At 37.7% G+C, this 18463-nt stretch overlaps 1 protein-coding gene across 5 annotated transcripts in view; it reads right to left on the bottom strand.

Annotated features, from left to right (window-relative positions):
- Window positions 1-2653: 2653 nt before the first annotated feature.
- The window catches only part of mid1 (midline 1), a 50339-nt gene continuing 34529 nt past the window's right edge, over window positions 2654-18463 (bottom strand). For 4 of the 5 annotated variants that reach the window (XM_048194872.1, XM_048194871.1, XM_048194870.1 and 1 more), the window contains exons 3-10: window positions 12994-13089; window positions 12559-12666; window positions 10890-11038; window positions 8624-8751; window positions 8114-8257; window positions 6566-6727; window positions 6214-6421; window positions 2654-4838 (exon numbers count right to left, since the gene is read on the bottom strand). In XM_048194872.1, the coding sequence (XP_048050829.1) occupies window positions 4490-4838; window positions 6214-6421; window positions 6566-6727; window positions 8114-8257; window positions 8624-8751; window positions 10890-11038; window positions 12559-12666; window positions 12994-13089 (1344 nt within the window). In that variant the 3' untranslated portion in view covers window positions 2654-4489. Of the gene's footprint in view, window positions 4839-6209; window positions 6422-6565; window positions 6728-8113; window positions 8258-8623; window positions 8752-10889; window positions 11039-12558; window positions 12667-12993; window positions 13090-18463 lie in introns of those variants that run through there. The other variant, XM_048194873.1, reaches the window with a different exon arrangement.

Below are 18463 nucleotides of genomic sequence, written 5' to 3'. Positions count from 1 at the left end.
TTCCGGTCGGACCATCCAACACAAACCTCCGTGTGACGATGAAAACATCATCAAAGTTAAATAATTACTTGACTATAAACTCATTTCAGGATATATCCGTACTTCTTACGTCACGTGATAAGCATGCCAGCGAAGCGGGACCAAAACAATCCTGAAAATTAAATTAATCAAATGAAACGTCACAGTTTTCTTGCAGAGTTACAGGGTAAAGGTCAGATACATAGAAAAAGTGCACGTACAATATGGCTCTGTTCGGAATATCATACTACTGTACTACTTCTGCATTATTTAATAAGACGCTCAAAAGTTATCTGTCAGAACTGTTCACATATTAATCACTTTATTGCCAATGTGTGAACAGCTTGTAGGAAACCTAAAAAACGAGACGATTGTTTCTAGGTGGTCTATGAAAGCCTGCAGACTGATTTGTATGTGAAGGACTCGGGACATTTTTGCCAGGAAAATCAAACGGTTATGTAGCCAGATCTGTCTCGAATAGCCTAAACACTTTATAATTATAACAGTGTAATTTTAATGACTTCATCTGTCGACATGATGCTGGTGCAAGCATATCCACATCGCTGAAAACAGATGCTTCTTAACTGCTGTTTTCTGTCAGTTTTGTTGTTCATTTTGTTATTGAGAGGAAAGAGAGCAGCACAGATTTACATTGTCATCTAACCGTCGCTCTCAGCAGCGTGGACGGCGTCGGGATGTTCGTCAACAGTAAAGGTTTTTACTTTTTACTTCTAAGTGAAGAATGAAAAGGTACGGAAGCTTGTTTCGACACTGAATAAAAAATAAAAAAGATAATTGTGACTTTTTTCTCACAATTGCGAGATATAAACTCACAATTGCAAGAAATAAAGTCAGAATTGCGAGAAATAAAATCAAGATTGCAAGAATTTATATCTCCCAATTCTGACGACTTTTCTCACAATTGCGTGATATGACGTCAGAATTGCGTGATATAAAGTGAAATAAAGATTTAAACTCGCAATTCAGAGAAAAAAAGTCAAAATTGTGAGTTTATATCACGCAATTCTGACTTTATATCTCGCAATTGCGTTCATATCATGCAATTCAAAGAAAAAAGTCAATATTATGTTTATATCACATAATTCCAAGAAAAAAGTAAAAATTGCGAGTTTATATCGCACAATTTAGAGAGAAAAGTAAAAATTGTGAGTATATATCACACAATTCAGAGAAAAAAGTAAAAATTGTGAGTTTATATTGCACAATTTAGAGAGAAAAGTAAAAATTGAGTTTATATCACGCAATTGAGAAAAAAAAGTAAAAATTGCGAGTTTATATTGCGCAATTCTGACTTTATATCTCGCAATTGCATTCACATCATGCAATTCAAAGAAAAAAGTCAATATTGTGTTTATATCACATAATTCCAGGAAAAAAAGTAAAAATTGTGAGTTTATATTGCACAATTTAGAGAGAAAAGTAAAAATTGTGAGGATACATCACACAATTGAGAGAAAAAAGTAAAAATTGCGAGTTTATATTGCGCAATTTAGAGAGAAAAGTAAAAATTGTGAGTTTATATCGCACAATTTAGAGAGAAAATTAAAAATTGTGAGTTTATATCACGCAATTGAGAGAAAAAAGTAAAAATTGTGAGTTTATATCGCACAATTTAGAGAGAAAAGTAAAAATTGCACGTTTATATTGTGCAATTCAGAGAAAAAATTAAAAATTTTGAGTTTATATCACACAATTTAGAGAGAAAAGTAAAAATTGTGAGTTTATATCGCATAATTTAGAGAGAAAAGTAAAAATTGTGAGTATATATCACACAATTCAGAGAAAAAAGTAAAAATTGTGAGTTTATATTGCACAATTTAGAGAGAAAAGTAAAAATTGAGTTTATATCACGCAATTGAGAAAAAAAAGTAAAAATTGCGAGTTTATATTGCGCAATTCTGACTTTATATCTCGCAATTGCATTCATATCATGCAATTCAAAGAAAAAAGTCAATATTGTGTTTATATCACATAATTCCAAGAAAAAAGTAAAAATTGTGAGTTTATATTGCACAATTTAGAGAGAAAAGTAAAAATTGTGAGGATACATCACACAATTGAGAGAAAAAGTAAAAATTGCGAGTTTATATTGCGCAATTTAGAGAGAAAAGTAAAAATTGTGAGTTTATATCGCACAATTTAGAGAGAAAATTAAAAATTGTGAGTTTATATCACGCAATTGAGAGAAAAAAGTAAAAATTGTGAGTTTATATCGCACAATTTAGAGAGAAAAGTAAAAATTGCACGTTTATATTGTGCAATTCAGAGAAAAAATTAAAAATTTTGAGTTTATATCACACAATTTAGAGAGAAAAGTAAAAATTGTGAGTTTATATCACGCAATTCAGAGAAAAAAGTAAAAATTGTGAGTTTATATCGCACAATTTAGAGAGAAAAGTAAAAATTGCACGTTCATATTGTGCAATTCAGAGAAAAAAGTAAAAATTGTGAGTTTATATCACGCAATTCAGAGAAAAAAGTAAAAATTGTGAGTTTATATCGTGCAATTCAGAGAAAAAAGTAAAAATTGCATGTTTATATCGCGCAATTCAGAGAAAAAAGTAAAAATTGTGAGTTTATACCGTAATTCAAAGAAAAAAGTAAAAATTGCGAGTTTATATCATATTTTTTATTCAGTGGCGAAAACCAGCTTCTATAAAGCCCTTTGCTGTGAGTATATCAGGCCTTGAATCACGTTCAGTCTCTTGAAAGTCACGTGTGCATGAGCAGTAATTTGCTGCTGCAGTTCACTTAACAGCCACCGGTGTTGCTAAAAACAAGGCTTTCTGAATTCTACATATAACCCCTATAATTACATAATCCAATTGTTATAAGAAATAAACTGTAAAATAACTTTATTTCCCAGCTAACAGAGTTTAGCTCACAGTATTGAGTACGCAGTAAGCTAGTATTCCATTCCGAACACAGCCGAGAAGAGCACCAGTCAGTCACACGGGAGCAGGATCACAACAGTAAATCATGTGAGTGTCAGCGCTGATTCCATCTCATGAATTTGGTGTTCGCACACAATCTTACACAGACGCTAAAACCCTAAAGAATGAGTAAATAAAGTGACTCGAGGTGCAGGAGACAGAAGAGTCATAAATAATTCTGCTCGGATGACAACTATTACGATTCAAGGTGCTTAATTATGGAATGTAGGTCAAGCGATTATTATTAGGTGAACCCGGGAACAGTGTTGTGGGATTTTCTTACAGGCAAACAGAGATTCTGGTCCAGTTCTGCAGGAGCCTGGTTTACCCCGTATTAACATCCATCTCAAATTATCACGTTCAGTAAAATATATCATCGGAATCGCTCAGATGATTGATTATATTAAGAACTGCAAACATTTTCTGAAATGTAAATATGCAAATGAGGCATTATCTAATTAAATATGCACTCATTTGCATACATTTCCAGAGCAGAAATCTGAACTTTGTATAAAGCCAGATTCATCATTCCTGTTTGATTTTGTTGACATATTAAAAGGTTTTTCCAGAGAGGATTCTCTTCATCACTCCAGAAACCAGAAAATACTGTCAACAGACAGAAGAAAAATTTATTTTCATCATGTTTTTAGGAATGAAATGTTCTATAAATCAGGCGAATGATACATGAACAAAGCTTCAGAATATAGATATGAAAGAAACTGTAAAGTTTGTGAATGTAAAGCTGATGAAGTGAAGATTTGACGCAAATTAAAACTTACAGATGCAAACAGATAAAGTGCAATAAAATAAACACTTAAAAGTGCATTTTTGATGTTTTCTTTCCACTAGTCTGGAAAAAAAAAGCCAAAACAGCCCAAAATCTTGATATTGAGCAGTGCATGAAAATAAAAAACAATATATTTGCCTGTAGTGTCCTGCCTTGAAGGGACATTCACCCAAAAATGATAATTCTGCCATCATTTACTCCATAACACTTTCCTTCATCTTCGAAACACAAATGAAGATATTTTAATGAAATCTGACAGATTTCCGTCCCTCCATTGAAAGTCTGTTCAAACAAAACTCGCTTGCAAACATTCATAAAGAGACGGTAAAATAAATCCATATGTTTAGAGCGGTAAATTTTACCAGCTCTTTATGAATGTTTCTCAGATTTCATTAAAAAAATCTTCATTTGTGTTTCAAAGATGAAGGAAAGTCTTACGGGTTTGGAACGACAAGAGTGAGGAAATCATCACAACTTTCATTTTGATGTGAAATATCCCTTTAAATCTGCCAAGTTTGTGGTTTTCCAGCAGAATTGGGCTCCTTGTAAACTCTTTCCGCAGATTGATTTTTCTCCGGTGGTTTAAAGGTTCGACATATTGCATAAATTGACTGAAATGTGTGTACTGAAAATGTGTGTTTTAGGTATGAGAGTGGCATGTGTGTTTTTGAGTCGGTTCTGGTACACAACCCTTCATCTGAGATGCATGTTAACAGCAGGTGTAACGGCTTCAGTCGTGCGGGTCACTGATCTCTAAGTGGTCAGGAATGGGCAGCCCCGTCAGGACGGTCAAGCACTTGTTCCACACGCTGAAGACGGGGCAGATGGGCTGTGAGAAGGCGATGTCGAAGGTGTAGAGGTGCTGTGTTCCCGCGGCGTCGTAGAACGCCAGAGAGCCGGAGTCGTAGTCCAGCAGGACGCCCAGACGCCGCATGTGAGGGGACGGTTCGATGGGAAACTCTTTACTGTTGTGACGCACGGCCCACGAGGTGTTGCAGCGGCTCAAGACCCACGACGCCGAGTCCTTACCGACCCAGCCGTGTTTGGGAGCAGATTTATATGCGATGCCAATGGCAAACCTGGAGGGAATTACAGAGCATCAGTACAGCAGGCTTCGGTTATTATATTAGAACAGCTACAGTTTGGAACAATTAGGACTTTATCATGTTTCTGAAAGATGGAAAGACTTATCAAAAATACAGTGAAAACAGTGAAATATCGTTATAATATAACTGCTAGTGTCACCTTATTTATTGCCTTTTTCCCTATCACATATTTTAGAAAACATTATAAATTAGGTTTCATTGGAAAGCTTAAACACAAAATTCATCCTGCGAAAAACATTTTAAAATTTGACATTGCATTATCATGAAAATGGTACTTAAAATCATTTTAGAGGCTTAATTTATATGATACTTTAAATTTCGAACACGACTTAGACTCTTTAAGGTTAAAAAGGTTAGACTAACATTTTTAAAGTGTTCGTGAACTACAACCATTAAAGTTCAAATGTGTGGTAAAAATTAAGCTAAATACAAATGTAAAAAAATAATAAAAATGACAAAAGCACAACAAAATTACTAAAACTGAAATAAAAATTAAGCTACAAAAAAGGTAAAAAATAATAAAAATGACAAAAGCACAACAAAATTACTAAAACTGAAATAAAAATTAAGCTACAAAAAAGGTAAAAAATAATAAAAATTACAAAAGCATATAAAAGTACTAAAAGTGAGATAATAATTAAGCTAAAAAGAAATGTAAAAGAAATAACTAAAAAATTTCTAAAGCACAAAATTACTAAAACTGAAATAAAAATCAAGCAAAAAAAATTTAAAATAATAAAATTGACAAAAGCACATAAAATTACAAAAACTGAAATAAAAATTAAGCTAAACAAAAAATAAAGTAAAAAAAAATAATAAAAAATGCAAAAGCACAACAAAATTACCAAAACTGAAAAATATACAAATACAAGCTAATTTAAAATAGTAATAAATACTAAAATATTACATAAATAATACTAAAATAACACTTTAGGCTCTATTTCAATATATTGTCATGTGACATATTATCATAATGTCACTAAATTTTAATTAGACAAGGAAACAATGCAAATGTTGGGAACTCTTTACTTAAAGCCTTTATAGACGATGCATTATAAACTTTTATGAAGGCATTAATTTGTCATTGTTTGATCTCATAACAGTTATAATACATCATGATGCTTATCTATTAATTGTTACACCTTTAAAAAGTATAATGCATTACAAACACGAGAAACAACCAATTTCAGAAGAAATCTGCAGAAATTATAATGCATTTTAGCTTTATTTATGAAGAGATATCATGCATTATAATGTGCATTATAGATTTAAGTGAAGTGTCAGCAAAAGGCCAATGAAAGAGTGTAAATCTCTGCTGACCCGGTGTGTGTGTGTGTGTGTGTTTTACCATGTGCTCCCTCCAATCAGAACCTCCCAGTAGTGCCGCCCGCTGTCGATGTACACGTTCCCCGTGACGCCGTAGTTCCCCGTGCCGCCGAAGCGGTCCTGAGCGTGGCTCTTCATGGACGAGGCTTCGTCCCGCTCCACCGTCAGATTGTCATGCGAGACCTTTAACTTCCTGTGGGCCGACTTGGGGTCAAGCTTAAACGGCTGACCTGCGATTCAACAACAATGCTGTTACTGCATCTGTTAGCAGTGACAGTGACTTCTGGAACATTCAGGACATCCTAAAGTATTTTACTCTGAGCTCAAAGACACTAAACTTCAGTGGATCTCATAATGGAAATGTGTGAACTCACTGTTTGTCTTGAGTTTTCCCGGCGGACTGCTGCGGCTCCCGGCCTGATTCATGGCCTTCACGATGAAGATGTACCTGGTTCCGCTCTGCAGGCCGTGAACGGTGTAGTGGTTCTGCTTAATGTTGGGCACGATCATCCAGCTGTCCATCGAGTTACACAGACCTGACACAGCACAGACATTTAAAACATCTGGACCATATATTGAAATGAACAAAAGTTATTAAAAATAGATTTGCATGTGCTATTTTAGAAAATTAAATTTCAGACATTTCAGACTTCGTTCTAGTATTGCTGCTACTATGTATATCTATAGTTAGAAACAAAACAGAATTTTAATTAGTAAATCAGTCCAGCAGGCCAGACATTTTTCCAGATTTTTGCATCCCAAAATGACTGATTGATATGATGTGGTTTTTCTTAAAATTTACAGTGATATTTGTGGCATTTCTTGTGTTGTTTTGAAGTGAAAACATCATATATTTTTTTAATTAGCATCATTGACTGTAAAAATACAATTAATTGTAAGTGTGCATAATCACTGAAATAGATTGTGTTCAAGTCAATAGTGACCACAGCATAGAAATATTCATAATTCTGCAAAAAAAATTTTACATTTTTTTTTAATATTGCTTAATATATTTTATATTTATATATAATATAATTAGTATTTTATATATATATATATATATATATATATATATATATATTTTTTTTTTTTTTTTTTTTTTTTATATCATTTTAAATATATAATACAATTAATATTAGTATATATGTAATTTAATATAAATATAATGTAACATTAAATAATAATTATGTAATATAATACAATTTAATATTATTTTTTAATGCATTTTGATGCAAATCATGCATCGATCACAAAATCTGGGCGGCACTGACGTTTACCTTTATATATATATATATATACACACTACAAATAAAATTCAGATCAATTCACACTCATGATATTTGTGAATAAACTCACTTTATTTCAGACAGACGAGGGAAATAAAGTGTCTGGAGTAGCTGTGAAGCGTGACAAAAGCAGAAAGACGGTTCTGACGATCATAATGGCAGCCATCTAATTTTATCGTTTGGAGATGCATCACGTGCTTCGCGTGCTTTGGTTCTGTGTTTTACATTCTTCCTCAGATCTGCCTGACACCAGCGGTTGCTCTTTAAGTACGCCGTGACCTTATTCACTCAGTAAGCTTTTCCGTCTGCAGCGGCCTCGTCTCTTCAGGCTATTCTCGACTCATATTGTACATTATAATCTGCTCTACTTTCTGTCTAATCCACACATCTACGCGGATACAAAATCAACGACACATTTCTGGCTGAATTCTGTTTGCTTTTGTGTCATAATTCCATCACATCCCCTGCAGTGCTTTATGAAGTGCTGGATTTATAATAAAATCACAGCACGAGATGATTCGATTTCTGTTTATTCAGATAATGGCATTAGAGACGGATACGGTCGACCTGTATATTACAGACAGCTCATATGGGCCGAGTTTGAGTTTCTGTTGACTTCCCGCTCGGTTTACTTACTGACAACATTAGCCTGGCCGGTGGAGATGGTATACTGGAGTTCATATGAAACCACGCTGAATTCATCCTCTGATGTCCAGTGGACTGTGATGGTGTCGTGAGATGCCGTGCAAAGCTCCTCGCGGATGGTGGGAGCATTCGGAGCTGTGACAAAACAACAGATTTCAGAAAAATGTTTGTGTCTTATGTCACACATCTCACATATGCAGTGTGTCAGTGTCTCTGCCTGTATTAACAGGTTGCATTATTCACACTGCACGCAAAAGGCCAGAAACATACGCTTGACATTATTTACTGTACATACAGTAACATGCAATGTTAAACAAACATTAAGCTGGAGTCACAACTCAGATAGCTAAAGTAGTTTCACTTCATAAGCAGGAAATTATCTTCAAACTGTTTCTGCACCATGACACCAGAAAACGTGAAAATGTATAATAGAACAATAGAAGTAGAACCTTTTATATATTAGCTGCATGATTTTACATACAAACCAAGCATTGAACCAACCTGTGAGATAATCCAGACCTTCCAGCATCTTCTTCTCTCTGGAAAAGTCCAGTGCGAATGCGTCAAACGCGTCATTCAGGTTGATCTCCGGAATCAGGACCTGTGAGGACGCTGTTGCCATTGAGACTCTGTAATTATATATCATGAAATAGCTTAAGACAAACTAATAGAGGCCACAATTTGATGTATAAACTTATCTATTTGCTTCCGTTGCATCTTTTGCACCAGTTATGAAGCCAAGTGTGGATTTCTGCAGATTGGAGTAATGGGCCTGCTGAAAGGTAGGGGGCATATCAAAAAGTAGGGGGCGAGTCGAAAAGTAGGGGGCATATCAAAAGGTAGGGGCATATCAAAAAGTAGGAGGCGAGTAGAAAGGTAGGGGGCATATCAAAAGGTAGGGGGCAAGGCGAAAGGTAGGGGGCGAGTCGAAAGGTAGGGGGCATATTGAAAGGTAGTGGGTGTGCCAAAATGAAGGGGGCGTATAAAAAGGTAGGAGGCGTGCAAAAAGTAGGGGGCATGCCGAAATGAAGGGGGCGTATCAAAAGGTAGGAGGCGTGCCATAAGGTAGGGGGCGTGTCAAAAGGTAGGGGGCGAGGCGAAAGGTAGGGGGCATATCAAAAGGTAGGAGGCGTGCCGTAAGGTAGGGGGCAACTTGAAAGGTAGGGGGCGAGTCGAAAGGTAGGGGGCATATCAAAAGCTAGGAAGCAAAGCGAAAAGTAGGGGCAGTGTTGAAAGGTAGCGGGCGAGTCGAAAGGTAGGGGTCATATCAAAAGCTAGGGGGCGAGGCCAAAGGTAGGGGCATATCAAAAGGTAGGGGCCGAGGAGAAAGGTAGAGGGCATATCAAAAGGTAGGGGGCGAGTCGAAAGGTAGGGGGTGAGTCAAAAGGTAGGGGGAATATCGAAAGGTAGGAGGCGTGCCAAAATGAAGGGGCGTATCAAAAGGTAGGAGGTGTGCTGAAAGGTAGGGGCCGTGTCGAAAGGTAGGGGGCGTGTCGAAAGATAGGGGGCATATCAAAAGGTAGGAGGTGTGCTGTAAGGTAGGGGGCGAGTTGAAATGTAGGGGGCGAGTTGAAAGGTAGGGGGCATATCAAAAGGTAGGGGGCGAGGAGAAAGGTAGGGGACATATCAAAAGGTAGGGGGCGAGGTGAAAGGTAGGGGCGAGTCGAAAAGGTAGGGGGCATATCGAAAGGTAGAAGGTGTGCCGAAATGAAGGGGGCATATCAAAAGGTAGGAGATGTGCCGAAAGGTAGGGGGCGAGTCAAAAGGTAGGGGGCGTGTCGAAAGGTAGGGGGCGAGGTGAAAGGTAGGGGGCGAGTCGAAAAGGTAGGGGGCATATCGAAAGGTAGGAGGTGTGCCGAAATGAAGGGGGCATATCAAAAGGTAGGAGATGTGCCGAAAGGTAGGGGGCGAGTCAAAAGGTAGGGGGCGAGTCAAAAGGTAGGGGGCGTGTCGAAAGGTAGGGGGCATATCAAATGGTAGGAGGCGTGCTGTAAGGTAGGGGGCGAGTTGAAATGTAGGGGGCGAGTTGAAAGGTAGGGGCGAGTCGAAAAGGTAGGGGGCATATCGAAAGGTAGGAGGTGTGCCGAAATGAGGGGGCATATCAAAAGGTAGGAGATGTGCCGAAAGGTAGGGGGCGAGTCAAAAGGTAGGGGGCGTGTCGAAAGGTAGGGGGCATATCAAATGGTAGGAGGCGTGCTGTAAGGTAGGGGGCGAGTTGAAATGTAGGGGGCGAGTTGAAAGGTAGGGGGTGAGTCGAAAGGTAGGGGGCATATCAAAAGCTAGGGGGCGAGGCGAAAGGTAGGGGGCGAGTTCGAAAGGTAGGGGGCATATCAAGATGTAGGGGGCATATCAAAAGGTAGGGGGCGAGGCGAAAGGTAGGGGCCATATCAAAAGGTAAGGGGCAAGTCAAAAGGTAGGGGGCGAGTTCGAAAGGTAGGGGGCATATCAAAAGGTAGGAGCCGTGCCGAAAGACAGGGGGTGAGTCGAAAGGTAGGGGGCGTGTCGAAAGGTAGGAGCTGTGCCGAAAAGAAGGGGGCGTATCAAAAGGTCGAAAGGTAGGCCACTAACTGCTCTCTAATCGCTCTTGCAGTACTTTGATGTCATACACAGCTAGGGGGCGAGCGCCGCTTAGGTTCTGCGCAGCGCCGCTTCAAGTCGAACACACCTATTGTGTACCTTTCAACAAACCCATTACCCGACCTGCAGCTATTCCAGTCTCGCTGCAGCCAGTTCTACTCTAGCGTGGCATTATGTCATGTTTTCTCACCTCTCTGAGATGCTCTTTGCAGTCTGTAGGAATCGAGCATGATCGGTCTCTTTCAGAGCCTGATCCGCTTGAGCGATGAGGGAGGACGATCTCTCCACAAACTGTTTGCAGTTAGCTATCTGTTGAGCTAGCTTTCTCAGCCGAACCACCTAAACACAGACAAACATGTTATGAGACCGAAAACAGGCCATTAGGATTCAGATACACACAGACTTTGCTAAACCAACATTAAAAGATGGCTTTCATTTTCTTTTTAAGTAAAAAGGCAAATGATCATCCATTTTGGCATTATGTGTAAACAGAAATATACACGTCAAAACTAAATCCCTAATATCACATGGTCTGAATAACTAACCTCTCACTTTGGCGATACACAAGTGGCCTTTGACACCGACACACAGTAAGGAAGGAAACAGAGTTTCCTCTGAGAGAAAATCTCAAAGCCTTTTGTTCTTTCCCATTTAAAGTACAACGAAATTTAGAGTGGCAGCTCTTAAAGAGCAAGAGACACCACACAACCTTTGAAAGTTAGGGGTCAGTAAGATTTTTACTTTTATTCTGCAAGAACGCATGACAGTAAAGACATTTATAATGTTACAAAAGATGAAGTTACTTTTGAAGTTTCTATTCAAAGAATACTGAAAAATAAAATGTATGACGGTTTCCACAAAAATATGAACTGTTTTCAACACTGATAATAATCATAAATGTTTCTTGAGCAGCAAATCATCATATCAGAATGACTTCTGAAGGATCATGTGACACTGAAGACTGGAGTAATGATGCTGAAAATTCAGCTTTGATCACAGAAATAAATTACACTTTACTATATATTCATATAGAAAACAGCTGATTTACAATGGAATAATATTTCACTATTTTTACTGTGTTTTTGATCAAATAAATGCAGCCTCGGAGAGCAGAAGAGACTCTCGGACAAATCTTACTACTCCTAACTTCTGAACAGTAGTGTGAACTTACAAAAAAAGTAAGAAAGAAGTATACAGAAAGAGGTACACGCTAAAATATATGCAATATTAATGTACATATAATACAATAATTTAAAATATAATTACAATAATTAGTTGCAGAAGTAGAGCAAGTTTTACTAAAACATTATGAAGGCAAACAGACCAGGAACATACATTAAGAAAGTAAATTTATCAAATTTCATGTTGACTTTAACAGTGACCACTGAACTATTCCTTAAAGAATATTAGTGAAGTCATGATTAACTATAACATTTTTATGCAAATAAAAGGTGCAATCATAGTTTAAATGTTTGAGGTCTGTAAGATTTTTTAATGAAATAAGTCTCTTCTTTTCACCAAAGCTGCATTTATGTGATCAAAAATACAGTAAAAATTGTGAAATATTATTCCAGTGTAAATCAGCTGTTTTCTATGTGAATATCTAGTAAAGTGTAATTTATTCCTGTGATCAAAGCTGAATTTTCAGCATCATTACTTCAGTCTTCAGTGTCACATGATCCTTCAGAAATCATTCTTATATGATGATTTGATGCTCAAGAAACATTTATGATTATTATCAATGTTGAAAACAGAATCTTTTATAACATTATAAATGTCTTTACGGTCTCTTTTGATCAATTTAATGTGTCATTGCACTAATTTCTTTACAAATGAGATGATTATGTTGATGATCGTACTTTTCCCTCTTTTATTTTGGTCCCGATGATTTGTCTCCTCTGCTGTACGATGTTGATCAGCGTGTCACACTCTTCCGTCAGTTTGCTCTCCTGATGAGCCGCGTTGTGCTGAAATCAAAACAAGCAAATCAGCGGAAATGTCAAAAATAACACAAAGTTATGTGCACAAGACAACAATAAAATACATCAATGTTGCAAAAACAGCTCATCCAATCAGAGAATCAATAAGAGTCTGAACTGAATTACTGTCACAAAAACATGTTTTCAAGCTTACAAGTGATAAATAACAATAAAAACTTTGGTAAATTAGTAAAACAACACGGGGAAAGTGCCTGACTTCCTCTTATCGTCCGTTTTATTTTTTATATTTTATGTAAATCACTAAAATCAAGTCAATATCATATAAGAAGCTTAAATCCAGCTGTCCGGCTTTACCTCCACATGTTGGCACGTCTGGATCAACTTCCCCATGAGGTTTTCCAGCTCGCTGTTCCTCTTGATCAAATTGCTGAGGTTGGAATCCAACATTTGCTGAGGAAAAACAACAGCAAAGCAGCAACATCAGAAAAGAGTGCCAGTTCACATCAGTGCAGCACAGTTTAACTCATTGAGGGAAAAAGTGATCATCTACCAAACATCCTACATCCATAATTCAGCGTGGCGGTTTCTGCTCCTTCGTTTGAAGCAGGGTCTCGCGCACCGATGCACCAATCTGTCGCTCAGCACGTCAAACAGCGTCTGGCTGAAGCCCGCGGGCCCAGCGCTCAGACTCGTCACGGGGGAGGGAATAGAGCGTCTGTCACGGATTTGGAATTAGACAAAAAAGTAGATCGAGTGCATTTGATGAGCTTTAACCCCGAAGCAGCTTGTGTTTCACCGTAACGTCCGCGAGCACTAATGCAAACGCTTTTATTGCGCATAAACAGCATGAGTGACAAATAAACATGAAATAAACCAGAGAATCTGATTTTAAAATGTAAACCAAAGCTGTTATTCAATTTCAAGCTATTTATAATTGAAATGTACTAAATTGCAACTTCATTATACTCCAAAAAAATAACTGTAAAAAAAAAAAAGAAAGAAAATTTTTTTTTAACAAATTTACACAATACACAGTTTTCCACTGAAACGGTTATGTTCCAAAAAAACATAAAAGCAATGCATTCTGGGTAATAATATTTGTCATTTTCGAGAAAGTAGCCTATAGGCCTCTTTTTTAAAAAAAAAAAAAAAAAACATATTACCTAGAATGCAGTTTTTATGGTATATTACCGTTTCAATGGAAAACGGTATTTTACTGTATAAATTTGGTTCGTTTTTTTACTGTTATGTTTTAGAATGTATTGCAAATGTGTGAATACAAATATATATAAATATATGCCATCAATAGAAATGACATTAACATATTTGTTTACTATAAATGCTTGTCAGTACATTCAGAACATTCTTTAACCATATTAAACCTCACCAAATCTGCATTTATTTGATCAAAAATACAGTAAAAATTGACATATTCCAATGTAAATTTTTACTGTATTTTTGATCACATAAATTCTTCATAATTCACATAAATACACTTATTTCATTAAAAAATCTTACAGACCTCAAACATTTAAACTATGATTGCACCTTTTATTTGCATAAAAATGTTATAGTTAATCATGACTTCACTAATATTTTTTAAGGAATAGTTCAGTGGTCACTGTCAAAGTCAACATGAAATTTGATAAATTTACTTTCTTAATGTATGTTCCTGGTCTGTTTGCCTTCATAATGTTTTAGTAAAACTTGCTCTGCTTCTGAAACTAATTATTGTAATTATATTTTAAATTATTGTATTATATGTACATTAATATTGCATATATTTTAGCGTGTACCTCTTTCTGTAATTCCTAATTTTTCTTACATTTTTTGTAAGTTCATACTACTGTTCAGAAGTTAGGGGTCGTAAGATTTGTCCGTATTTTTGAAAGAGTCTCTTCTGCTCACCAAGGCTGCATTTATTTGATCAAAAATACAGTAAAAATAGTGAAATATTATTCCAATGTAAAACAGCTGTTTTCTATGTGAATATCTAGTAAAGTGTAATTTATTCCTGTGATCAAAGCTGAATTTTCAGCATCATTACTTCAGTCTTCAGTGTCACATGATCCTTCAGAAGTCATTCTGATTTATTTGAAATAGAATCTTTTGTAACATTATAAATGTAACATTTTAACAAAGTAAAAATGTCACTTTTGTAAATCTGATGATCATTTTCTCCAGCATGATTTGAAGTAAATCTGAAGCATGTCACTAATTTGCTTAATTGTTTAGCGACCTAGAAACAGAGCAGAATAATAAAAATAACCTAATTTTGAAAAAACATTTAATATGAATATCATCTGATTCATAGGTATGGCCAGTAAATAAAACAGCAGAAGCATGTAAAATATGAGATTTGAGATGTTCATTTGTAAAGATAGGAAATGAGGTCGGTGAGTTCAAACGATGACAAGAGACCAAAGAGAGCATGTGTAATGTGCACAACGCTAAAAATAGATGGAAACCACATTCTGTGCTGGAGATCTGATTTACTGTATGACATTTAATTCTCTGTTTATCTTTGGGATTTTAACCCAAATGGCAAATGTGAAAAACAAACTCATTTTGGGAAACAATCATGAACAATCATGAATATTGCAGTAACGGAATCACTTCTTCAACTAGTAAAGTGGAGCAATAATGCAAAAATGAAACCAAGTATTCAATTATAGATTTGACATAATCATGTCCTGCACGTTTGGAAGTATGCATGCAGAATTAATCATGCAATGCAAGATTTTGCACTTTAGAAGCAATAAAAATCTGTATTACAATGTTGGCTATAATACTTTTATTGCAACTTTATCATAAATAATAGCATCCACAACCCTGATTCTGACAAAAGGTTTCTAGATGATTAAACCTGTTCAGCAGCATTTGTAGATGTGCAAAACACTGTAAATTATCCTCACTGATGATAATAATATACTTGTAGAAGACATGACAGCATTGTATAGCATGATTTACCCTCAGGAGACTGTAAACCTGCCATTTCTCCTGAACAGAACGTCTCATCTTCAGAGCAGTGAACAATAAAACGCCGTTATAATGGGAAGATGGAGGAATCAAGCAGGAAAATCCCACATGACTTTGAATGGAGCGGCTCACGTCACTTACAGCAAGTTTTTTAGGCCAGAGAATTTCAGTTGCGTTTCAAAGTGCCTCGGCCTGCACGAAAATAGAGGCTTTTATCTGAAACAGTGAATCATTTATGCAATACATGTTCAGGTGTGAAGAAGGTGGAGAAACCTTTCCTATTGTTAGCAGGCATTAGAGAGATTTCAAAATGGGATCCATTAAGCATGTGTAACACTGACATTTCAGAGCAAAACGAAAGCTGCTTAGTTAAATACTTTATCTCTGATCAGAAGAAGTCTTTGAGATATTAAAGAGTTCCTATTCTGCTTTTATTACATCTTAATCGGTCTTTAGTGTTTAATGCTGCTATGCTGCTGTCCGAACATGAAAAAGTTCTGCAAACTCCCTGAAACGCCTCCACTGTAGTCTTGAGTTTTCTTCCGGGAACAAACATGTCACAGTATTCCTCATTTAAATAATTCAAATGCAGAATAAAGGGGCGGGGCCTGGTTGAGTTAGTACACTCTGAAAAATGCTGGGTTAAAAACAACCCAAGTTGGGTTGAAAATGGACAAACCCCGAAGTTGGGTTAAATGTTTCCTATATGCTAGATTAAAATGAACCCAAAATATGTTGGAAATTAAAAATCAGACACAATTACTAGAGGCAACAAATAATATTCAAAAGGTGAACATTTATTAAGCAGTTTAATACATGTTTATTGTTTAATTATTATTCATTATAATAATTAAACAATAAATGTTTAAAATAATAAAAGTTAATTTCCAACATTTTGGGTTCATTTTAAGCAAGAAATACAGTAATTTTTAAACAATAGTTGAGTTAAATAAAACTACCCAGCAGGTTGGGCAAACTTTTAACCCAACCCCAAACTCTGGGTCAAAACAACCCAACCCCAACTGCTGGGTCAAAACAACCCTACCCCAAACTCTGGGTCTAAACAACCCTACCCCAAACGCTGGGTCAAAACAACCCAACCCCAACTGCTGGGTCAAAACAACCCAAACCTAACCCCTGGGTCAAAACAACCCAATCGCTACATCAAAAATAACCCAACCCCAACAGCTGGGTCAAAACAACCCAAACCGAATTGCTGCAATCGCTGGGTCAAAACAACCCAACCGCTGTAACCGCTGGGTCAAAACAACCCTACCCCAAACTCTGGGTCTAAACAACCCTACCCCAAACGCTGGGTCAAAACAACCCAACCCCAACTGCTGGGTCAAAACAACCCAAACCTAACCCCTAGGTCAAAACAACCCAATCGCTACATCAAAAATAACCCAACCCCAACAGCTGGGTCAAAACAACCCAAACCGAATTGCTGCAATCGCTGGGTCAAAACAACCCAACCGCTGTAACCGCTGGGTCAAAACAACCCAAACCTAACCCCTGGGTCAAAACAACCCAATCGCTACATCAAAATAACCCAACCCCAACCCCAACCGCTGGGTCAAAACAACTTAAACCCAATCGCTGCAAACGCTGGGTCAAAACAACCCAACCGCTGTAACCGCTGGGTCAAAACAACCCAAACCTAACCCCTGGGTCACAACAACCCAATCGCTACATCAAAATAACCCAAACCCAACCCCAACCCCAACCGCTGGGTCAAAACAACTTAAACCCAATCGCTGCAAACGCTGGGTCAAAACAACCCAACCGCTGTAACCGCTGGGTCAAAACAACCCAAACCTAACCCCTGGGTCAAAACAACCCAATCGCTACATCAAAATAACCCAACCCCAACCCCAACCGCTGGGTCAAAACAACTTAAACCCAATCGCTGCAAACGCTGGGTCAAAACAACCCAACCGCTGTAACCGCTGGGTCAAAACAACCCAAACCTAACCCCTGGGTCAAAACAACCCAATCGCTACATCAAAATAACCCAAACCCAACCCCAACCCCAACCGCTGGGTCAAAACAACTTAAACCCAATCGCTGCAAACGCTGGGTCAAAACAACCCAACCGCTGTAACCGCTGGGTCAAAACAACCCAAACCTAACCCCTGGGTCACAACAACCCAACCCCAACTGCTGGGTCAAAACAACCCAAACCTAACCCCTGGGTCAAAACAACCCAATCGCTACATCAAAAATAACCCAACCCCAACAGCTGGGTCAAAACAACCCAAACCGAATTGCTGCAATCGCTGGGTCAAAACAACCCAACCGCTGTAACCGCTGGGTCAAAACAACCCAAACCTAACCCCTGGGTCAAAACAACCCAATCGCTACATCAAAATAACCCAAACCCAACCCCAACCCCAACCCCTGGGTCAAAACAACTTAAACCCAATCGCTGCAAACGCTGGGTCAAAACAACCCAACCGCTGTAACCGCTGGGTCAAAACAACCCAAACCTAACCCCTGGGTCACAACAACCCAACCCCAACTGCTGGGTCAAAACAACCCAAACCTAACCCCTGGGTCAAAACAACCCAATCGCTACATCAAAAATAACCCAACCCCAACAGCTGGGTCAAAACAACCCAAACCTAACCCCTGGGTCAAAACAACCCAATCGCTACATCAAAAATAACCCAACCCCAACCCCTGGGTCAAAACAACTTAAACCCAATCGCTGCAATCGCTGGGTCAAAACAACCCAACCGCTGTAACCGCTGGGTCAAAACAACCCAAACCTAACCCCTGGGTCAAAACAACCCAATCGCTACATCAAAATAACCCAAACCCAACCCCAACCCCAACCCCTGGG

Source organism: Megalobrama amblycephala, linkage group LG6 (genome assembly GCF_018812025.1).
Source record: "Megalobrama amblycephala isolate DHTTF-2021 linkage group LG6, ASM1881202v1, whole genome shotgun sequence".
NCBI classification, from domain to species: Eukaryota; Metazoa; Chordata; class Actinopteri; order Cypriniformes; family Xenocyprididae; genus Megalobrama; species Megalobrama amblycephala.
The sequence above is the reverse complement of the archived record's forward strand: the minus strand, read 5'-3'. Positions and strand labels throughout refer to the sequence as shown.